The following is a 25,493-nucleotide window of genomic DNA, read 5'->3' on the forward strand; positions in this document are numbered from 1 at the left end:
CCGAGGACCATGCAAGGCCTTGGTTCTATCCAAAACTTATGATTTTTATTTTGAGTACTTGGTTTCCCCATAGGCTTGAGTCCGAGGACCATGCAAGGCCTTGGTTCTATCCAAAACTTATGATTTTTCTTTTGAGTACTTGGTTTCCCCATAGGCTTGAGTCCGAGGATCATGCAAGGCCTTGGTACTGTCCAAAACTTATGATTTTTATTTTGAGTACTTGGTTTCCCCATAGGCTTGAGTCCGAGGACCATGCAAGGCCTTGGTTCTGTCCAAAACTTATGATTTTTCTTTTGAGTACTTGGTTTCCCCATAGGCTTGAGTCCGAGGACCATGCAAGGCCTTGGTTCTGTCCAAAACTTATGATTTTTATTTTGAGTACTTGGTTTCCCCACAAGCTTGAGTCCGAGGACCATGCAAGGCCTTGGTTCTGTCCAAAACTTATGATTTTTCTTTTGAGTACTTGATTTCCCCATAGGCTTGAGTTCGAGGACCATGCAAGGCCTTGGTTCTGTCCAAAACTTATGATTTTTCTTTTGAGTACTTGGTTTCCCCATAGGCTTGAGTCCGAGGACCATGCAAGGCCTTGGTTCTGTCCAAAACTTATGATTTTCTTTCGAGTACTTGGTTTCCCCATAGGCTTGAGTCCGAGGACCATGCAAGGCCTTGGCTCTGTCCAAAACTTATGATTTTTCTTTATATTTATTTGTTTTTCGAAGGTCAGCCCCTAGACCATGGCGGGGAGAGTTGGCTTGAGGTCGGAAGCCCTTAAAGTTGCCTGCGCCGTTGGCACTGCAGGGCGTAGCCCCTAGCAGAAGTTTATGTCGGAGCAACAACTGCATGTCGCAGGAGATGGAGGAAACCCCGCGAACCTTTGCTTGTTAGAGAGTTGACTCAACCGCCACTTGCGCCAACGCGCAAGCCTTCCCACAGACGGCGCCAATTGTAGGGACACGATTTTTAACGACCCAAGGATGACGTTGGGCTCGTATGTAAAGGGCCCGAACAATATGATTTGTAGAGAGTGGGTTTGGAAAGGCCTGCTTTTGGGCACTAGGTTTCGGTCTGGTCCCGGTTTCGTGAGCGATCATACAAAGATGAGTTTGGACTGCATAGCTAAGCCTTGCATCAATGTATTTTGAAAGGTTTGACTCCTTGGAATTAGTCCGAGGAGCATTACATTATCACCATTCTTCCTTTTTCTTCCCTCTTTCTCCGGGGCCTCCCCTCTTGTCCCCACCCCCCCCCTTTTTCTCCTTTTATACTAGTATTTGATTTCCCTTCTTCATCTACGTGTCAGTTTCTCCTTGTTTGGGGGCAGTTACTCGTCCTATCAGTCTTCACGTCAGAGTGGTTGGGAAAAACTGGATAGCATGGTATGGGGTATGGGTTTGTCAGGTGTTGGGCTCCACGTTATGGTGTTGGCAGCTTTCTAGCTTATACTGCTCTTGTACTGAGTTTGTCCTTTTCTTCAGGCGTTTTGTGAGGCGTTGAGCTTGAGGTTGTCCTCGGCTGTATTATTGGTTCATCAAAGGGTTCTCCTCATACCTCCTCGGCAGTAGGGCTCCTCGGTTTGGGCTTTGGGCCATTAATATGAAGTGGGTCAGGATTCCAAATTTCAGGCCCCACAATATCCATTCTTGTTTCTAGATAAAACCAACCCAAAAAAAAAAAAAAAAAAAAAAAAAAAAAAAAAAAAAAAAAAAAAGATGTTAACGGGATCAGGCTGAACCCATTAGCCCGTGATCTCACATCACCACTAACAGATAAAAATTGATTAATATTCTCTGGTGGCGTTTGTGGCTTTGATTGAAGATATCATAGAACAATAACTTTAGCTACATGCTAAATTTTATAACTTATTCATAAAGGACTTGTTTTTAAGTCAAATTTATAATAATTTTAAATTTTTAGCAAAAATGATGTTGCTAATTATTTTATGTGAAAATGATATTGCATTAATTACAATTTACCATCTCAAATAATGTTAAAAATTATAAAATTTTTGTGTCTATGGGTTGTGATGGTCATAGCCTCGTAGGGTTGTAAATGAGTTAAGTCAAGTTGAGTAATAAAAGTTTATATTTTTTTTATTTAATTTTATTTAGAATACGAGTCCAGTTCGAACTCATCACCAAACAAGATTATATTTTCAAGTTTGGTTTATTTTATTGTCAAACAAATCAAGCTTTATTATGAGTTACTTTTTTAATTTATTATTTTCTCATATATAATAAAATTATGGCTAAATTTTTTTACTTATTCACAAATCAATGAATTTTTACTATGAATAGACTAATTATGTTATTAGTAAACTATCAATAATAATTTTATATTATTTAAAACTATTTACAACTTTACACAATTTAATCTCAAGTCTATATAAGTATATTTATGACAAATATATATATATATATATAATATAATATCATTTAGTATTAAATCAAACTTTATTCTCATGAGCTTGATCATGAATAAATTATTATGTTTGAGTTTAGCTTGTTTAATAATCGAGCCTAAACTTGAGATTGATCTTGGCTTGTTTACTAAATAAACTAGCATAAAAATAAAACAACAATAATAATGTAAACTAAGTTCAAGTTTTTCACATACAACTTGATTCATTTACTATCCTAGTAATCATAGGTTACTATGTTTTTTCTATAAGTGAAGTTCGTGATGTGTTTTTGTGTTAAAATTTCATTCACTCTCCCTTATATGTGTGTTTGTGTTCCTCATAAAATAAAAATAAAAAAAAAAATTTAAAAAAAATGTATTGTTAGGGCTATCCAACCCAACTGGTGGCTCAACCCACCCGATAAATCCAACTGGACCCAGTCGACCCGCCGGCTGACCTGACTAGTCTGACAATTGGCGGTGAGTCTTCTTCTCCAAAATCCGAAATCGTCAGCTAGGTCCTGGATATTCTCTCCAAAACCCAAAGAAACTAGACCCAACCAAGATACATAGCATTTACCAACAATATTTTTTAGATCTAATCTAGCAAGATCTCAACTAGATCCATGAAATCTCCACTGGATTTGGCGAGATCTCGCAAGATCTAGTGAGATTTCGTCAAATCTAGCGAAAATATCATCGAAATTTGTCGATTTTTGCCATTAACTTGCCAGATTTTGGCTAATTTTCAGATCTCCAATTCCGAACAAATTGACTGTCGTCCGTTGAAGGTTGAATCCGCCCAATCAAATCAACTACTTCAGTTGACAGCGGGTTGAAATCTTAACCACCCGATATGGTCAGGTCGAATGCGAGTTGGGGACAACCCAACCCAACCAAACCCGTGAACACCCCTAGGTACTGTCTCATATTATTTAAAAGATTGTATCATTATGTAGTATAGTTTGACCCTATATCTTTTAAAAATTACCATAATTTTTTAGCAAGTTTGTGGTGAACCTTTGATTGTATTAGAACCTTTTTGTTTTTCCTTTTGCGTCCTTAACTTCTATTATAAAAAAAAAAATCAGCTGTTGCGCAAGCAAAATAAGGTCGGGAATTCGGGGATCAAATCGCATCATTGGGACCCCACATCCACATAGGTCCACAAGACTGGCCGTTAGTTTAATTTTGGGGCCCACATAAATTGAATTTTTTATATATAAATTTTATAATAAAGTAATAAACTAGAGCTCGACCATATTAAATAAAAAGAAAAAATGGGCACGTTTTTCTCAACGGAGATGGTCACATCAGAGGTAGGTAGGTACAGAAGTCATAAGATGGTTCGCCGACATGTCTTCCACTAGATAGCAGCCTCCATAGTCTCCACAGCTTCATAGCCGGTCGTTTAAGGCGTTTCATTTCCAAGCAACCATTAAAAAGATTCACCTTATCCAATCACACATGACCCATGCACTATCATGCATTATTGCTGCACACGTGGCCTCAATAATTTATACTCTATATATATAATGCTTCATTTTTAGAATTGTCAATTTGTCGCTTCTCAAAAAATAAAAAAAAAGAATTGTCAATTTGTCATGCTTCATGAAACACTTCTTTGCATGCATTTATGGTATGTGTGGAGTGTGGACAAATTCTATTTTTTTTTCATATCTATTGCAGTTGCTTTGGAGAGGAAAGGGGGAAAAATTGAAAGTTATGTGTGTGTGTTTGGATCTAAGGACTAAGAAGGCAAAGAGATTGAATAGAAATGAAAAACATATTCTTCCCCCTTTTTTTATAGGTAAAAAAAAAATATATTTTTACATTTACTTCCCCTTATTAGTATGTGTGATGAGAATTTGAGGGTACAGGGTATATTAATTGTTAAATATAAAAATCAAATTAACTTAATGTCCCATTTTCTTTCCTGTTCGTTCAATTTGATTGGACAAAAAATGTGGACCCTATAGAGAAGTGATCATTCACAATGACACTTTTTTTTTTATCTGGTGTTAATTAAAAATAAGAAAGTGAGTCATATTTCTCTTTTCTTTCTCAGGCCAAACAAGTTGAGAGTGCATAATTTATGATAGCATTGAATGTTGAATAATAAACGAAAATACATATCAAGGGATATTTTCAAAAGTCAAGGAACAAAAAAAGGCATATGAGTTTGATGACTAAAACATACAAAACCAAGCTATTTTATCCATTTGACTAAAATCTCCTAGATGACAACTATTGCTCTTAACTTATAAGTATACCTATTAACCTTGGGGTTAAAAAAAAAAAAAAAACAACAACAACAACAACTCCTTTTAGTATATTAAGAATTCTATTGAGTGTGTGGACTACAAGAAAGTAATAGCATTAGTATAAGAATAGGCAAATTGACTTTCCAACCACAATATGTCTAACCCAAAAATCTAAAAGTCAAACTACTATACTCTAGAACTTCTTCTTCTTCTTCTTCTTCTTTTTTATATGAAAAATGCTAACGAGTGTTTTTAGAACATTGGTTAACGTTCATTTTAAGAAAGTTTTGATATCATTTTTATGGGAAATAAAAAAGACATTCAAAATATTAATTGTTTTTTTTTCTTTTCCCATAAAAATCTTATTTAACTGGATTGTTAACTAATGCTCTAAGAATACTCGTTAGTATAACCCCTTTTTTTATATATATATTATCTCTCTCTTTCTCTCTTTAGAGCCAAATAGGGGATCATCAGTCATCATCAAAATCATCATTGTTGGGTGGTTGTGATTGGATGTTGGGTAGCTAAGCTTAACCATTGGATTATCGATCTTGAATGTAGGGTGGCTAACTTGGTCGTGAGGTGACATATATACTTGTTCGCTGGGTAGTGATCGATATTAATTAACCTTGGGATGGCTAATATTAGTCATGATTAATTCAGCCAATCTTACGAGTAGATGGGTGTGGCTGATCTTAATTCTTCATTTTTGTTTATGAATTATGGATGAAATAGAATTATTAAATAGTATTTGTTAAAAAAAAAATAGAGTCTGATTTAGGTGGATATGTAAACAAATATACTTAGCTAATATATAGGAAGTCAAGGTTTTTTTTAAGCTAAATTTTAGTTAATTATTATAAATAAGTTGATGTGAATGTTCTAACCCTTTCCCTTCTTTTAAATATTCTCTCTTGAAAAAAAAAAAAAAAAATGGAAGATTTCTTATTCAATCACATAATATTTTATTATAATTTATGTACAAGTTAATATTATTGGCTATTTTTCTCATTTATTTTTCTCCTAACGCCATGTGGAAAGCAACTTGTCTATTTTTTGCCTAACTTCATGGAGCACTTTTTCCATCTTTTTGTTGGAATAATGACTTTTCTTCGTAGTGCTCACTGAACTTTCTTACCTTTTTTTTTTTCTGTTCTTTTTTTTTCCTTTGATAATTTTGATACCGTCGAAGTAAGCCCAGTGAATTTGAATTCGTTTTTGAATTCATTCACTTGAGGAAATCTTTTAAACACAAGAGTGTGGGTATATATATATATATATATATATATATAAGATATTATAAAAGTCAACGTATAAAGATGAAAAACTTAATTTCATCATGGATTTTTTTTTTTCCTTTTTCTGTTCCTCGTTAAAAAGAAGAGTCGACTGAAAGTGACATCTCATTGATAATTTTTCCTAATAAAAATGTACGATTGGTAATGGGAATGGGAATGAGAATGATACATATAGTTCCCCATATAATTTGGTGTCAACTTTGAAGTGAGCTCGACTCCACACGAGCCCATATTAGTTATTAGAATAAATAAATTAGAAAGAGACAGAGTCCACATATAGATACAATTGTATAATTAATAGTAGCATGGCTCCAAAGAAGTTGTTCCAAACTTATCTTTAGCCACTTGCAGAGCCCAGTATATCCATATAAAGCAAGCTCTTTCTTTTTATTTTTTTGATGAAATATAAAGCAAGGTCTTGGGCTTAGAGCACTTTGGCACTTATATATGAGACTCCCAAGCCATGAGGAAGCCGAGCTTGAAATATAGGCACGCCAACCAAAGTGATAACCATTTAAACTGGTTCAGACTTTTACCTTTTTAGGTCAGAAGCCATTAGTACTTTCAGGATTCAAAGCCAAGTAGAAATGCATGGAATGCAGTGCCTGAAAATTTTTTAAACTTTTATGGTACAACGTTTCCGTTTAGAGGACCACACCATTTCACATCATTTTGGTTACAATTTGTCACGTGCGAGTTTTGAGTGTAGATATCTGATAATGGTCCATGTGTGACCATACTTCTATCACTCATAACTAACTACATGACAAGTTATTTGCTTAGACCTGTTAATCCCAGCAACTAGTAAAAATGCATAGCAATTACAGTAATTTTTCACTACTTTTTTTAGGAGATACTGTATTTTTTTGCTCTGGTCATGGTTGATTTATTGATTAAAGGGTTTGGTTAAAGGGTACTTAGAGCATTTATTGAAGAGACAATTTTAAGAATGATTTGAATTTTGAAATAATTTTTATGAAAAATATTACTTTTTTTTTTTTTAATGAAACAAAAACAGACACAAGAGAGAATGATAAAGGTCCTAATATAAAGGCATATTACATCTATCTCTCACCTCAAAAAAAAAAAAAAAAAAGCGTATTACAATTTCATTAAAAATTTATGGTAATTTTTAAGGAAGAATGAAACATGTTACACACAACACACTCTTGAATAATGTGAGACAATTATCCATTCTTTTTTTTGAAAAAAAAAACGCATACACATACAAATGAAAGAAAAATAGATTCTAACACAAACATATGATTATTTTTTTATTTTCCCATTAAAAGTCTTAGGACATCAGTTAACTTTGATTAAATTAATGTTTAAGTAGCTCATATGAGAAGAAAAGCATTATTTTTTGGGGGGGGGGGGGGTGGGGTGTATTGAATAATTTTGTTAGCTCTTACATGATTTAATTGATGCCTTGAGTTTAAATCATTGGAGTATAGGATATACTTTAATTTTATGCTATTTAGGTCCATGGGGCATTACCATGACTTTTGAATGGAATTGTGGTTTGTCTTTGTGTTAGATACCCTTTCCCTCTTCCTTGTGTGTGTGTTTATTTCTCAAAAAAAAAAAGGGTCCACCGAGCATTGAATGTTCAACTAGAGTAGAGAGTAAAGACTACGTCTGAATCATTGGATCATCACCAAAGTATAGTCTTATTGTATTCACAAACTAAACAATGTATACGGATCCCATTGATCTTTGCCATTTATTGGTCATACTCTTTACCCATTCGTACATTTAAATTAAAAGAAAAAAAATTACACCAAACTCTCTTGAATTTTATTAGAATTTGACCTCTTCTCAAAAGTTTATATAGTGAAATGTTAACCGATATCGTAAAGTACCCGTTAAGGATGAGTTATTATAAGGTCTAATTAATAAAAAAATTAGTATAAATTGATAAAATGGGCTGAAAATACAGCTGAAGTGATAAGTATAATTCAAAATGTTAACTTCACTAGCTCTAAATCCTATAAAACTAATCTAAATTTTGACATAAAATAGAAAATTGACGTAAAGCAATTTCTTAGTATGTACCTTACGGTGTCCATTAACATGACCTATATATAAATGATAATACTCCATTAAAGTTTTTATAAATGCAAGAGACAACGCTTAAAGGAATATTCCATTAAAAAAACTCTAATCAAATTATGGACAAAATAGCATCCCCTCTCATAAAGTTTGTACAAATAATAAGATGAGTATGAATTTTTTTAAATTTTTGAATATTTTTTTAGGGTGGTGATGACCTTATTAGTAATCCTACTTTAATTCAGACTCTTGCGCACACATGGTTCTCATCCAATTAATTTGAGAAGGCTGTGCATTAATTATAGTGGTGAATTATAAAATTAATGGACATTACTCTTTACATATGAAAAAGAAACGTCCTTATTTTTTTGTCTTATCACGTGATGATGAGCTCTCCTTCTTAGACAATGTCTTTACAAATTGGATTAAAGGACGTGACGATTCTGTAGGTCATAAAAATATATAAAAATACATAATTTGTAAACAAGTCATATAATTATTAAATAAATTGACTAAAAATATACATAAATGATCTTTTAGGTTATCATATAGAACCGCCACCACCTCTTTCCTTCATCTATTGCTTTTAATGTTCATTGTAGTAAACAAATTTGAATTTTGATATATTGATCGAGATCTTCAAGAGTACTAGTTGATCAATCGAACAATTTTTTTTTTTTTTTTTTTTATAGGAACCTATGAAATTAAGGATTAGTTCAAAAGTCCCCATTGACACCAGCTTCTTGTCATGTAAATCTTCGATCTTTCTGAACATACTATTACTAAATTATTGAAAGACATTTTGTATGCAATGGATATGCATTGCCTTGATTTGATTTAGATTTTGGACTAACTAAACTTTCTAGAATGAATGAATACGCTTACTAGTAACTAATTAACTATCACTATCCAATGAAATGACGGTACTTGATGAAATAAAATCATGAAAATCCTTTTTTTATTATCAATAATAAAAGATAAGGGAAAAGTAATAAATGAATAATAAATAAATTCGTGAATAGTGTTAAGTTGGTCCATTCATTCAAATTAATAGGAATAAAAAAGTCAAGTAGGTCCCATAATTTGAAAAGAGGGAAAAGACGGCCGTTGGCTGATAGTGGAGGAACATATGATGATATGAAAGCTACAGAAGCATGATGAATTAAAATTTGGAAGCTAGAAGTTTGAGGAGAATTGGGAATCTAAGCCAAAAAAGAAAAAGAAAAAAAAGGAGAACTGGGAAAAAATATATATAATATAAAATTACTAAAAAAAAAGATTAATAAAATAGCTAAATAGGTACTGATATTACCTCGACAGTTCAACCAATAACATATTATATATCTATTTTTACAATTTTTTTTTCATCATAATTTAGTAAGGCGATGATAATTGGTAGATAAAAAGTCTATCAGTCTAACACTAATTTCATATTGACTAACCCAACAACTTTAATTGTTTTTTAATCACAATTTGTCAAATAATTGTTCAAAAAAGTCATTTGACTTTGTTTTTTTAAGAGTGATGTAATAGATAAAAAAATACAAATATTTTTCATAACCTTTGAGTGATAAGTTGTGATTGAAACAATATTATTATTACTTTTTACCTAGATTATCGTTAGGGTAAAATACAATAATTTACCCTGAGGTTTGGGGTAATAGTAAATACATCCAATTTTTTTTGAAAATGACCAATTTGGTACTTTAAACATTAACAGCATGTAAGGCTGTTTGTGCACTCTCTTCCAAAGTGCAAAGCTATCTAGGATTTCTGAAAGAATACTATAAAGTCAACAAGGTTTTTTTTTTTTTTTTTTTTAGAATACTAAGTATTTTTAACACACACGAAGAAAATGGAGAAAGTTTTAAAGAAACTGACAGTGGTGTATATCACAAAGTCAGTAAGTTAGTGGAACATTAACACCACACCAACGATTTTCTTAGATTTTTCATAAAATAAATTTAGTAATAATTTTTTGTTTGGTAGCCAAGAAACCCCAAAGAAAAAGTCACATAAATCTTCCTCAATCTGTGTTTGGTAGGCAAGAAAATCAAAAGTAAAACCCATGAATCTTCTTTATTCCGGATTTAGTAGCCAAAAAATCAAAAGGACGAGCCATATAAAGTATCATCTACTCTTTAGACTCCTATACTCAATGTTTGGTTGCCCAAAAAACCAAAAGGAAAAACTTCATCTCCTTCACAAAGAAACCCATGAAACCCTAAATGACCTTAATCCAATCACACTAGCCGAGGTCCAAAATTCCACCACAATATTGCCATCAAAGCCAAATTCAATCATCCCATCAAAAACTGCTAACACACCAATGAAGGATTCCCATTGACGAAATATAGAGATGAGAGAAGAAAAGATGGGATCCATGAGGGTAAGATTGGGCCAAGCAATGGAAAAGAAAATAGAGAGAGAGAGAGAGAGAGAGAGAGAGAGAGAGAGAGAAATAGAGAAAAAATAAAATAAACAAGAGATAAGGAGAGAGGGCCAAGGATGGAGGTGTGGTGTTGATTGTTGATGATAAGAAGAAAGAATGGAGAAAAGATTAATAAAAAAAAAAAAAAAATCATTGAATTAAGTCTTTGGATCTGAAGAGTGCACAAACAGTTTGTAACACCCATTTCTCTTAAGGACCAAATTGGTTATTTTTAAGAAGTTTTGGATGTACTTAGTATTACTCCAAACCTCATGGTAAGTTAGTGTATTTTACTCTTATCATTAATATTACTTTTATTTATATTAATAGAATCATATCATTTTAACACTTGTGAAATTGATTGAAAAATATTTTGTATCAACCAATAATAAAGAGTATAATTATTATTAGGGTTTTATTAACGTGTGCCTTTAGTCACTTAGAACATACATTAATAAACCATTTTATGAAATTTTTTATGAAAAAGTGAAACTGTTTTGACTTTTTTTTTCAGTTTCTCATAAAAAAATTACCAAAATGCATGATTCATATATTAACCAGCGGCTTATTATTATTATTATTTGTACTTTTGTAGTAATCAATATAATTGTATGTACTATGGCTGCTGAGTGCTGACCCAACCTTCCTATGTTTAGTTATTGATTATTACATATATTATGAATAATTTTGGGGGCTATAATAAGTCCATAAGTCTAGAGCAATAGATGTTAATACTGAAAGCTGAAAACGCCTGTATTTTGTCTTTGTTCTAAGCAGCTCCCTCATTCACACGGACCGTCTGAATATTAACTGATAAAAAAGATTCACGCCCAAGTCCGAGTCTCATCAGATCAATTCAATGGCATGATAACGATGGAAGTTGTTGTAGGTTCCACGATTAACACCGTATCTATCTACGATTCCACAGATACGTTAAGAGGAGAGGAGAAAAATCAAAGGACATGTTATAAAAATTGGAAAACGACAATCAAGCCAAGATGGTCCCCAAGTGTATATCTATTCTAGCCACAGCCAACCCAACTCTCATCTTTTCCACCCATACATTGTGGTCACGTGGCAACAGGCGTACTTCTTCCCAAAAAGTTGTGATATTTATTGGTTTTGAAAAAACAAAAAGCATCACCGCTTTTTTTTCTTTTTTTTGGGGGCAAAATTTGCAACGGACTTGGTTATATTTTCATCAAAAAAAAAAAAGTTATATTTTCATAAAAAAAAAAAAATTACGTAAAAATGTAAAACTAACCTTCTAACTTTCACCGTTTTTTATTTCAGTTCTCGAACTTTCAATTTTGTCAATTCAATTCTCTAACTTTTAATTTTTGTCAATGTAGGGTTTCGTTACATTTCTGTTAGTAACTACCGTTAGACCCATTGAAACGATGCCGTTTTACAATTAATTTTTTATTTAATTTTTTTAATTTAAAATTAAAATTAAAAAAAAAAAACATTTCGTTTAGAAGACCCAAATTCCTAACCCATCATCGATTCAGAATCCTACACTTATTGCTGCTACCACTCCTCCACACAATCCCAATCCTCTCCTCCTCGCCTTAACAACAACAACAACAACATCGAAATCCTCCAGCAACGCGGCCTCATCGAATCCCTAACCAGCCCTGACCTCCATGACACTACCGCCGTTGTTTCCTCCTCCTCCGGCCTCAAAGTTTATTGCGATTTCGACACCACCGCTCAATCTTTCCACCTCGACAACCTCCTCGGCCTCATCGTCCTCTCCTGGGTCCATCGCCTCGGCCACTAGCTCGTGAAACTCATCGGCAGCACCACCGCTTGCGTCGGTGATCCCTCCGGCAAGTCCCTCGAGCATCTCGACCTCGACCTTGACTCTCTCTGCCGCAACACCCTCAGCATTCAGTCCACCATTGCCAGAATCCTCTCCGAGAACTCCGTCATCCTCAACAACTACGATTGATTTTTTTTTTCTTCAGATTTTTCTTATTTTCTTTTAATTCCAAATTAAAAATAAAAATAAAATGCAAAATATTGTCGTTTAAGTGGGTTTAACGGTAGCCATTAACAAAAATGTAACGGAGCCCTACATTAACAAAAATTGAAAGTTAGAGGACTGAATTGACAAAACTGAAAGTTAGAGGACTGAAATGAAAAAATGTGAAAGTTAGAGGGTCGGTTTTTTATTTTTGCCAAAAAATAAATATAATTACATATTTTGAAATTTTTAGATGGTATATTTTTTAGGTTTTTAACATGCATATCAAATTTTATGTCAATTAGATATTATTTACTATTCGATCCATAAATTTAACTCAATTTGGAGTATTGTTAAACTTAACTCAATTTAAATTTCTATTGAATGAGAAATTTCAAACCAACCTAACCAATGGCAACTCTAAAAACCAACTAAACAAATTCCTTAGTGATCAAGTTTTTGTAAATGTTGTTTTGTAGGATTTTAGTTATGCTTCTTTTGTATCCAATTCTTTTGGTTGGGGGTGATTATTGGAGAGAGAAAAGTGGGGAAGAAATGGTAGGGGAGGGTATTTGGTTGGGGTAGAAAATGGTGAGGCCAAATATTTTTCTCACTCAAGCTCTCCATTTGGAGTTGTAAGGACATGATTTGGTTCCCAAGCCCAAAAAATAAAAGGATTTAGGCCCAAAGAGCCCAATACAATGAATTTGTAGAGAATGGGCTAAGAATTGGACTTTAATGAGTCAGACAAAAATCACGGTAGATTAAAGACTACTAGAAAATGAAAATAAACAAGTTTATGTAAAGAAAATCTTCCTCGGCAACGTCTGAGGAAAGCAATTCTTATATATTTCTTTTGGATTTAAACCCAATTACAGTTCTTGAGTGTATAGTGTTTTTTCTCTCCCTAGATTTTCAAGTCCCCTTCTTATAATGAGGTATTTCTTCTTTATATTCCCCTACTTTACTTCATCTCAGTCTTCCACGTATAGGTCAAGCTGCTAGCCTTAATCCTTATCCCATCAGCACTTTCCTGAAGTCTTTGGGGGTAGCTGTAAGGCTAAATATTACTGTTCAGGTATCACCTCCACATCAATGCGGCCAGGGAGTTAGCTGCAGAGCATTCAATATGATGGTAGCAGTTTTCTCCTAAATCATTGTCCCATCAACACATTCCTGAAGTTTTTGGGGGTAGCTGTAAGGCTGAGTATTACTGTTTAGGTACCACCTCCACATTAATGCGGCTAGGAAGTTAGCTGCAAAACATTTAATGCGGTGATAGAAGTTTTCTCCTAGATATTTTTCAACTTCCCTTTGTCTTATTCCCTCTTGATGCTTATCCTTACCAGTAAAATTGTCCGACGTATTGTTCTTAATGGTAGGTCAAACCTTTGACCTCTACTCTGTTTAGTCGAGGAGGCATTTCTCCTCGAACTACTTTCCCAAACCTCTATGACCAGAATCCTTCCATAACTTACTGATTTATACGTCTTCATTAATGTCTAACTGTTCTTGGACAGGTAAATGTTTTTGGACAAGGCTCAAGGCCCATGGCCCAATATACATTCCTAAGCCCTTCATCCTTACAAGAGTGATTTTGGAATATCTCCCAATTTAAGGAGAAAAATGCGGGGAAAGAGGGGGCCTTAATGGGAAATTACCAAGCTATCCTCGTCTCATTCTACTACTGTGTTTTGCATGCTGGTTTTTTTTTTTTTTTTGTTTTTGTTTTTTTTTTTTTTCAACTTTAATGTTTGGGTTATTTATTTATTTATATTGAAATCATTTTTTAAAAATAAATAATTCTTTTAATGCAATAGGAGCATGGAAGTAAATTATACAAACTTACATTTTCTGTTCTCTTATTTTTCTTTTCAACAGAATAAAAAAGTTGTTCATCTTTCAACTTTTCCACCTCTCTAAATCTCTTACTTTTTCATTCATACCAAAGCTGCTTCTTCTTAGGAGTGACAAAATTAGACACGACCTGCAAACCCAACATGACACGACATGAAATTAGCAGGTTATGAGTTGAAACTTAATGGGTTTGTGTCATATATGAGTTGACATGGCTGACTTGTTTAATAAACAAGTTGGGTTATTGTTGAACATACAGAACCCGTTTGACCCGTCTGACCTGTTTAATTAAATGACAATTTACCAATATACCATTCAAACTCTAGGTATATAAACTTATTAGTTGTTGGGGTTTATTTTCTTTAACATATTGTGATTGATTTATGATATTGGGATATGCTTTAGTTTTTAATGATTATTTGTGATGCGGTTACTCGTTAGTTTTAAATTTTATATTAAAAATATTTATTTGTTTTTTTTTCATAATTTTTTTTTCATTTTGATAAAGTCTTATAAACAAGTCGACACAACTGACCTGTTTAATAAATGGGCCGTGTTAGGATTGGAGAATCTTGATCCGTTTAATAAACATGTCAGGTCAGTGATGACTTATATAGTTGAATACTCATGAATTAACATGATATGAACCCGATATGCAAACACAAATTGCCACCCTTACTTCTTCTTCTTCAATAAAGATTTTCTTTTTATGTATATATAAAAAAAAGTAAACAAAAAAAATAATCGGATTAATGTTGAGACATGAATAATGACGCCCTTGATTAAAAAAAGAGAGAGAAAAAAAAAAAAGAAATAGTGGTTTTTTCATCATAGAAGATATGTGGTGGGTGACTGTACGTATGGTATGGGCAATCTAGTCAACGAACAAAAAAAAAAAAAAATTTAACATAAATGAAATAATTTAATCATTTAAATAATAAAATTATGAATTTACAACTTGTTAAAATTCAAAGAGTAAAATTCAACTCATTAAATTAAAGTCTATTGTCGTAACAAATAGAAATCATCATGAAACAAACACTATATATTTTAAATAATACCATATCTATACTATTTATAAGAGGATTTTTCTCTTTAGACTAGACTTTTATGTGGTTCAGAAATACCCCTAAATTTTAGTTTTAACAGAAAAAAAAAACTTGAAGATAATCCGATAAAAATATATCTCTAACTCTACTTAAAATACGTACAAAATAGGATGCTTTCCTACCATCTATATTTTCAAAACAAACTTATATAAAATTTAAAAATAAAAAATACAAATTTAAAAATATTTTTAGTTTTGAATGATTATTTGTGATGCGGTTACTCGTTAGTTTTGAATTTTATATTAAAAATATTTATTTTTTTTTATAATTTTTTTTTTTCATTTTGATAAAATCTTATAAATAGCACAACTGACCCGTTTAATAAATGTGCCGTGTTAGGGTTGGAGACTATTGACCCGTTTAATAAACATATCAAGTTAGTGTTGGCCTATATAGTCGAATACTCATGAATTGACACGACACGAACCCAACACGTGAACACAAATTACCACCCTACTTTTTATTCTTCAATAAAGATTTTCTTTTTAGGTATATATAAAAAAAGTAAACAAAAAAAAAAAAAAAAAAAATCGGATTAATGTTGAGACATGAATAATGACGCCCTTGATTAAAAAAAGAGAAAAAAGAAAAGAAATAGTGGTTTTATCATCATAGAAGATATGTGGTTGGTGATTGTACGTATGGTATGGGCAATCTAGTCAACGAACAAAAAACAAAAAAAAAATAATTTATTTTTTACATAAATGAAATAATTTAATTATTTAAATAATAAAATTATGAACTTATAACTTGCTAAAATTCAAAGAGTAAAATTCAACTCATTAAATTAAAGTCTATTGTCATAATAAATAGAAATTATCATGAAACAAACTCTATAGATTTTAAATAATATTATATCTATACTATTTATAAGGATATTTTCTTTTTTGAACTAAACTTTTATGTGATTTAGAAATATTTCTAAACTTTAGATTTAATAAAAAAAAAATTGAAGATAATCCGATAAAAATATATCTTTAATTCTACTTAAAATACGTATAAAATAGGACACTTTTTTACTTATCTATATTTTAAAGATAAACTTATCCAAAATTTAAAAATAAAAAATACAAATGATGACACTAGACCCGGAAAAAGGAAAAAAGAAAAAAAAAGCTCGATCGAAGTGTAATGAGACTAATACGTATATAAATTCTTTATTAAAAATTAGAAAAAAAGAAAAAAAAGAAAAGAAAAGAGATATTTTTGTCCATTAATTATGGCACGAGGAAAACAAAAGAAAAGTAGAACTAACTAATAGTAGTAACCAATAAAAAAGAGGGTCACGGAGCTAGCTGCTAAGCTAGCCAAGCAATGGTGAGCCGACAAGGATGGGTGAGAGTGAGAGCTTTTGTACTGTATGTTGTTGTTGTTGTCTCTCTACAGTGGGAAATGGGAATAGCCTATAGACTATAGAGGAGAGAAATCAAAAAAAGAAAAAGAAAGAGAAGAAGTGCTCCATTGAGTCACCACTCCCATTCTTTCATCCTCCACCACCAAACAACGTCCAAATCCTCCTCCCTCCGATAACTCTCAAATTTTCCATTCATTCTCGTGCGTTTCTCTCCACGTGTCCTCCTCTCATTCGCCACCCCTTTTTCTCCCCCCCCCCACCTTTCCTTTCCTTTCTTTTCAACCCTCCTTGTCTGAACAGACTCTCTCTCTCTCTTCCTCTCTCTCCCTCCTAAAACCTCGTATTTCATGTTCTGTTCTGTTAAGAGAGAGATTGGGTTTTCTTAAACATATGTAGAAACAACTTGTTGTTTGGTTTTTTTTTTTTGGGGTGGGGGGCTCAAAAGAAAATTTCATAGCTTCTACTGTAAGTTGCTTTTTTTTTTTTTGGCTTATCCTTATTTTTTTTCTTTGTTGGGTTTCTTTTATTTTCTTAGACTTCGTTGAAGACGAGGCTTACAACTCAAGCAAAGTTCTCTCAAATTCAAAAAAAAAAGAAGAAGCTATTTTTGAATAGAATTAATAGTAAAGGTTGTATTTTTATTGTTACTTTTGTGTTTGTGAGAAGTGGAAGTTATAGCAGTTGTGGTAGTTAACTTGCTATAGTGATAATAGTGGTGGCTCTGAATGTTTCATTTGGAGGAGGAAGTGTCAAAATTAAGAGGAATTGGGTTTTCGTTTGGCGGGTTTGAATATGGTGCTGCTGTGCAAATTGATAGGATTGGAGAGTTGAAGTTGAAGTCTTTTGGATTTGAATAATGTTAATTTGTTGTGAATAAGGTGTTTGTGAAAAGGGGTTTGATTGGAAAATGAGGAATTCGGGTATAATTTGAGGTTGCAACTATGAGTTGCAGCGAGAATAACAGGGGAGTTCGTGAAGAGGGGGAATATGAGCAATCGGTTTTGCGGTCTGAGACAACGCAGAATGGATCAATAACAGTGGAACAGCAGTTAACTATTGATGAGAATTTGCTGGTTGACCCGAAATTGCTTTTTATTGGGTCGAAAATCGGCGAGGGAGCACATGGCAAAGTGTATGAAGGAAGGTCAGTGTGAAATTATTGCCTAATTTGATGTTTAAATTATTGTTTTTTGCTTTTTCGGGTTGTTAATTTGTGAGACTAGATTGTTGTGAAGATAGGTATTGTAATTTTACTTGATTGCCATGTATGTGTATTTATGTTCTCAACTTAATTGTAGTTTAATCTGATTTTGGGTACTTGGAATGTGCTTTACATTGCTGGACTGTTCATGTTGATGGCTAGTTTTGGAAGTAAACTCTTTCTATTGTAGGCTGTCATGACACCAACCATAGCTCGTATAATATGTAACTACGCCACTACGCTATCCCGGGATTAAGGCTTTGTGTTGTTAAGTTGATTACTTCAATCTTGAGTGTGGGGGTCTGGTTTTGGTGACCTACCCTAACTAGTCTTTTGAGGTTCCTTAGCTGACCACAAAATTTTTGGACTAAGGTTTGGTTGTTGTATTTGAATCTATTGAACTATGATTCCTATGAAAAGGAGTGTAAGGCTTATGACATGTATTTTTATAACTTTCAATTGTTATAGGCTTATGACATGTTATGTTGTTCCAATGTCATCAAATGAAGTTGTTTTAGGAATGGATTGTCTGGCGGTTGGTGTCCTAGTTTCATAGGTCTAGATTGATATTTTCAGGTATGGTGATCAAATTGTGGCTATTAAAGTCCTCCATCGTGGGAGCACTGTGGAAGAAAAAACTGCACTTGAGAGTCGATTCGCACGGGAAGTTAATATGATGTCACGTGTTAAACATGATAATCTAGTCAAGGTAAGTGTTCTATTTTTTATGCGTCTTTATATTAGTTCATTTCTTGAAAGCATTTTCCTTTTATACATGCCTGACTAATAGTTTTTCACATAATCATTTCTGTTGCATTCAATTCACTTAGCACAATGCATTTCTGGCGTTTGCAGTTTATTGGAGCTTGTAAGGACCCTTTAATGGTGATAGTAACAGAGCTGTTACCTGGAATGTCACTCCGGAAGTATTTACTCACTATTCGTCCAAATCTATTAGACCTTCACGTGGCTATAAATTTTGCTCTTGATATTTCTCATGCCATGGAATGTCTTCATGCCAATGGGATTATACATAGAGATCTAAAACCTGGTACTTCCCAAGAACATAGTGCATTACACATAATGGACTAATTGTTTCTTAACATTTGTTATATTCATATGGGCTTCATTGCATTAAAATCCTAATTCCATTGCTTGTAGGGGTATATTTTGTGATTTGTGTGTTTATTAGTAATTGTTAAAAGTAGATACGAAATGTGGTTTAATCGTGTTCCTCTTCCTATTTTTTCCCTTTCCCTTCTATAAAAAAGCTCATTTTTGGGCTGGTGTCCTGGTGTTGTAACTAGCGTGCAGCTTGTTGCTTGCTGGTTCTGGTTTTTTGAATAAAACTTTCCTTATTCATCAATAATTAAAATGTTGTGACATTTTCAAAAATCTCTATATGGAAATCATTTTTATTGTAAAAAGCCATTACAGCTTGCCTTCTCTGCTATTTTGTCAAATCTCTGTGCTGTGCATTTTCCAATTAGGCCATGGACGTGGTTCATATTTCATTGAGTTTGGTTTTTAATTATATTGGGTTGTTCTCCTCCTTTAGTTATTTGACTATGTTTCCTTGATTTGAGCAATCCTATTTCAAAATTTATATTGAAAAATCATTTTGGAAATAAATAGTACATGTACTTTTAATTAATTGCTTTTGTGGTAAGAGTTTGCTTGATGCTTGTCATGTTGATGTTCAGTTGAACTAGAAATAGATGTGTTGGATTATACTTCCCGGATTACAGATTTCATTCTATGTAGTTCAATACATTGGCGTTATTCTTTTTTATATATTTTATGGATGTGTCGATATTGATTAATGCAGACAATTTGCTGCTTACGGCGAATCAGAAGTCTGTGAAGCTTGCAGATTTTGGTCTTGCAAGAGAAGAATCTGTGACGGAGATGATGACCGCAGAAACTGGGACTTATCGTTGGATGGCTCCCGAGGTTTGTGTCATCTACCAAACATAATTTGTTGTTATAATTGATTTGTGTCCCACTATTAAAAGAGCTAAATGGGGAAAACAAATTTGCTGTTGATGGTGGTTATGTGATTAAATGATCATCAAGATGGAAAGAGATTTAGGATCGTCAAGGCTAAATCAGTAAAACAAAAACATGTATGAATGTAGAAAAACATTCACACATGCCTGCCGCACACACGATCTACAGAAGTTTTGCAACTAAGCTAGGATTTATGATTTTTATTTAAGAAGTTCTGCTTAATTTCATCAGAGGATTTATGGCATTAGTTTGGTGGAGGTCATTTGGCTGTGAATGGATTGTCATCAGACTTTGTTTGACTGCCCATTCTTTGGTAAAAGACTTAAGTTCTTGGACATTAGTCTCAGTCCATGGCCCACTTGGTTCCTTAGGTGCGGGTTAACATTTTCTAAATCTTCTGTTTAACGAGAATTTAAGCTAATTATTGTATATTTAGTTACAGAAACATACAAATAATTATAAGAATGCATATCAATCTGTAAGTGAATTTGATGTAACTCGCTTCTATCCCTTTATGGGAAGCTGTTGTCAGTTCATGAGCAGCTTCTTAAGAAAGAACTAAATAAGCTTCTCTCTCTCTCTATTCATATTTCAAATCTCCAAATTTGTTATGCTCAATGGAAGTGGTCAACATTATTCTTAATGTAAGGTCTGACATGCATAGGAAGAGGGATCATTTCATGGCTTAAATCATTTCCATCATCAGTTAAAAACTTAAAATTATTTTATGCTTTTTTCTCGATTTCCTTTTTCCTGTAGTTTAGTAACAGTCAGTTTAACTGCACCTGAAGATGAAACTTCGAATTAACGCTTCAAGTATGTGTATTTTTTCTTTCTTTAAAATTTTATTACTATTTATCTCTGGTTTATTATTTGCATAAGCCTGATTGAGCCATAAGCTTTGTTGTCTCACAATGTTACCAAGCACAAACTTCCTGATAATCTTCTGTAAGGCTTTGATAATTTTCTGTTGAATGACTGGGGTGGGCTTCTTGGTTTCTAGTACTGTTCATCTTCAATATTTCAAGAGTTTTAGGACTTGGGTACAATGCATTGAACCTCCTTACCAATTAGCTTTTCCCTACGTTCTGACTCTGTTTGTGTCTTTGCAGTTGTATAGCACCGTGACATTGCGGCAAGGAGAGAAGAAACATTACAACAACAAGGTTGACGTCTACAGTTTTGGAATTGTCCTATGGGAACTATTGACCAACCGTATGCCATTTGAAGGCATGTCCAACTTGCAGGCTGCTTATGCTGCTGCTTTCAAGGTGCAATGAATATTCATTTAATTTTTAATTTGATGCATTTGGTCATTATGTTAAATTTGCTGTCTATTTGATATTGGATGCTTTACTTCAGATGCCGATGTTACTTTATCAAATGCAGACTGATAATAAACTATGCCTCGGTTCCCTATTGTAACTTCTGTGCTTTGAGGAATTTGCTTAAAGCAGTTCTTGTTCATAGTGAATACTAAATTCTTAACATATTTTTAATTGGAAACAAACTAACTATGGTTTTCAATCTGATAATGCAGCAAGAGAGGCCTACTCTTCCTGAAGATATTTCCCCTGAGCTTGCCTTCATCATACAGTCATGTTGGGTAGAGGACCCAAACCTGAGGCCAAGCTTTAGCCAGATCATCCGCATGCTTAATACATTTCTCTTCACACTCTCACCACCCTCACCATCATTACCGGAATCTGATACCAATGAGGCTGAGGCAGCAGCAAGTAGTAATGGTACCATGACTGAATTCTCTGCACGCGCGAGGGGGAAGTTTTCTTTCATACGCCAGCTCTTCACTGCTAAGAGGACAAAGAACTCACAATGAGCGGGTAAAATTTTGAAATTTTCTTTTTGTTCCGACTTCCAATCGGAGAAAAATTGGCATGCAACAGTAGATATATATTCTTAGTGAATTGTGGTTGATTACCTAATATGATGATTAGTAAACAATTAATATATTGAAACAGATTGATGTTGATGGGGAAACTCATTGGGAAAATAAAAAAGAGATAGCGGACTTTACATTGTCTAGTTGATGCTGATCTTGATGTAAAGGAGATACATGGTTTAGACATAAATTCTGTTGATATCAATGCTAGTTTCATCGAAAATGCTTACTATGAGGCAGTCTTAATTTTTTTTTTTTTTTAAATATCTCTCTTAAGAACTTGTACTTGTAGGTGAAGAAATTGCTTCATGGTCACTACTGGGCTGGATTGAGTTGAGTTGAGTTGAGTTGAGTTGAATGATCATGTCTTGTCTGTATGTAAATATCGAATATGGACAGATTGAAAAGGCATTGATGGCCAATTTTGACTAGTCTGTTGGGTATTTCACAACTGAACTCCAGATTTTAAGATCAATGCTTTGTTGTTGTTTGGAAGAATAAAGCAGTCCAAACAACCTGGGCCAAGATACCTTATTAATAACAGTTGGGTTTTAATCGAGACACAATAAAAGGTTATATGCAAGCTCAAACGCTATTAGCAATTACAGTGTGGCAACAATTCTGGGCTTGTTTTTCTAACTAGCTGGCTATGAATTATGATACGTTCTTAATAATAGTGGGATTTTCATTGAAACATAATAAAAGGTTCCATGCAAAGCTTAAACGTGTAAAATTATTTGGGAACAGTTTCAATTCTTAAGCAAATGTGCATTCCTAGATATGTATCCAAAAAAAAAAAAAAAAAAAAAAAAAGGTTTACTGCCATTCCCCATGATCCTAATTGCTGTGATTCCGCATCAAAAAGAGCATTTGTGGAAAAATTTAAAACGCACAGAACAATTTCAATATTTAGCTCATACTCACGTCATGTTCCTCTTATCAATATAGTTTTTATTTTTATTTTTTTTATATATATACTTTTTAAGCTATTTTATATTTGATGCAGTGATCAATCTCAATAATGTAGTGAAGAATTTGATATTGAATATGCTGTTTAAAATATTGATTAAACTTTTGATAAGTGGGTCTGACGTACGTCATTCCTACACTTTAACACACAAATATATATGGTTTATGTGATCTTGCACAATTATATATCTTAAAAAAAGATCATTGATAGTCCACTAGTCTGTGCTCGAAGAGCTTCCTCACATGATAGGGGAAAAGGTCATTGGGAAGAATGTGTTCAAAATTTTTGTACGTCTAACATTACTGATACTACAAGTCTCCTTTTGACATGGTTAGGCACATGCATTGATTTTCTTACAAAACAATCGTGCAACTCTGAGATAGTTGACACTGTTGTTAAGGTTTGTTTTTTTAAAGCCTAAAATATAGGGTGAACCATTTAAGTTTGGTTGATTGTCATTTTGTAAATTTTATTTTTGTCATTTTCATCCGATTAAGTTCACATTTGCTGTTATTAGCGGGTGCCATAGATCTTTAACAGCAACAGAGATGAGGAAATGAAGAGGGCGTAGAGTTCGGGATTGGGCCACGTGGGATGGCCCAACCCCAACGAAGGATAAGGCCGCGATAGCACTTCCACCAATTCTGTGAATTAGGAGAGAGAGAGAGAGAGAGAGAGAGAGAGAGATTATGGTGTTGAATTTTCTCATACCTTACTTAGGCCAAATGATTAATGGTTTCTTTAATAAGCTTCCTAGCTAGCTAGGTATGCAAATTCCCTCTTGATCGTAGACATTACCAACATTATGAGAGTTATGGCCTTAATAGGGGTTATGGACATCATTAGAGAGGAGACCACATTACTTTAGGTTATATTCTAGATGTTTACCCCATATATATTGCCAACTTCACCTATTAATGACGCTCATCCAGCAATTCTCACGCAATCTCCACATTGGCCATTCGGTTGTAAATGTTAATTGGCCTGTAATTTTGAGATCTGTCATACATTACATCGTTTTATCGAGTGTCTCCAAACAATATTGCCTATTGACTATACGTATCCTATAATTTTTCTATGCATAATATATTTCAGATCATTTCCTTGTGATCATTATTTTTATATCTTTCTGCTATTAGATACATCCAAATATATTAATGAAGGGCATAACCAAGAACTTTTGTTTTGGGTTCTTATTTTTATATCATATCAAAATACTAAAATTGTGTAATTCACTCAAAAGCTAAAATATTAATATCAGCTAAGGGGGAAAAAATAAGAATATAGGGAAAGATAATATTAATACCACAAATTATTAAATTAAAAAATTAAAAATAATAATATTACCTTTTGTCATCTATATTTTTTAATAAATTTGAATTTAGAATAGGTATTCTTAATCAAAACAATTTTTTTTTTTTTTTCTATTTTTAAGTAAGTGTACCAAATGAACTGAGTGGATCAAATGGACCGAAGTAGATAACAATGGACCAAGCTGGACCGAACAGGGATCGAACGGACTTAAGTGGACCAAAGTAGACTAAATAGGCTCAAATGGGCTGAATTGGACCAAATTATATGGAAATGAACTGAATTGGACAGATATGGACTGAAATGGACTGAATAGACCAAAGTGAATTAAATAAACCAAATAAATCAAATTGGACTGAATTGGACCAAAATATATTGAAATGGACAGAAGCGGACATAATCATCGACCATGTCACCTTTTTTTTTTTTTTTTAATTATTGATTTCTTCCTCTAATTTTTTGATAATATTAAATATATTAATTGATTGACTTTACACATTCATCTTGAATGATTTTTTTTTCTTTAATAATATCTTGGATGATTTTAACTTTACATATGCTTTGCCTTTACATATTTATTTACTTTTTTTTTTTGTTCAACAATAAAAGAAATCCTTTCATATTTTTTTAATATTATCAAAAAATTAGAGAAACAAATCAATAAAAAAATTAATGTGGTTAATAATGTGGCTCAATAGTAGTATAACAACATTAAATAATACATTTCTACTTTTATATATTATTATATAGATATAGATTATAAAAAGGATTTTAAAAGAATTTGGGGCCCATAATGAGTCCATGTTGTTTGAGGTTTTTATTTATTTTAATTTTTTTTAATAACATAGAGTGTCACGTAGGTTCTAGTTAACATAGTTAGTATAATTGGTAGTCTTTTGTTATTGAACCAAAAAAAATTGGAATTAAATTTGACCTAAACGCAAGATAAATTTTATCATTGCTTTGATTTGATAATAATGAAGCCATAAATTCAAATTCTATGGTATATATTAAACAAAATCATGCCTCCTATTTTATTGAGTTGTATCTTTACTATTGTAAATTGGTTTCAACCTATCATTGTTCTTTATCATCAGATTAAGACACTAATTGATTTTTTTTGTAAGTTGGGATACCAATTGAACTACCTGAAACCACATAGGTCATAGTTTCTTGAAGTAAAACTAATTTTGTTTGGTATCACTTAAGTGTTTGATAAAATGGCTAAGAGGAGTGTTTCGTCGTGGAATATCATTATAATGGCCTATGATCAAACTAATGAACTTCAATTAGTTGATTACCTTCCTAAGTTGATGCACCAGAAGAATGCAGTTTCATGGAATACCTTAAGCCCTTATTTGAGAGGA

The 25,493-nt window shown here is 32.9% G+C and overlaps 1 protein-coding gene across 2 annotated transcripts; it reads left to right on the forward strand.

Moving 5' to 3' along the window:
- The first annotated feature begins 16,774 nt into the window (after positions 1-16,774).
- Positions 16,775-22,484, forward strand: LOC126692537 (serine/threonine-protein kinase STY13). Of its 2 annotated transcripts, XM_050388165.1 has the most exons (7): positions 16,775-17,878; positions 18,512-18,644; positions 18,791-18,986; positions 19,764-19,888; positions 21,058-21,216; positions 21,486-21,786; positions 22,138-22,484. In XM_050388165.1, the coding sequence occupies exons 1-6, from the start codon at positions 17,676-17,678 to the stop codon at positions 21,780-21,782; spliced, it is 1,113 nt and encodes a 370-aa protein (XP_050244122.1). In that variant the 5' UTR covers positions 16,775-17,675; the 3' UTR covers positions 21,783-21,786; positions 22,138-22,484. The 2 variants fall into 2 exon arrangements, with proteins under 2 accessions (XP_050244122.1, XP_050244121.1); XM_050388164.1 differs by lacking the exon at positions 22,138-22,484 and having other exon boundaries at positions 16,776-17,878; positions 21,486-22,077.
- The last annotated feature ends 3,009 nt before the right edge of the window (positions 22,485-25,493 follow it).

Source organism: Quercus robur, chromosome 7 (genome assembly GCF_932294415.1).
Source record: "Quercus robur chromosome 7, dhQueRobu3.1, whole genome shotgun sequence".
Classification (NCBI taxonomy): domain Eukaryota; kingdom Viridiplantae; phylum Streptophyta; class Magnoliopsida; order Fagales; family Fagaceae; genus Quercus; species Quercus robur.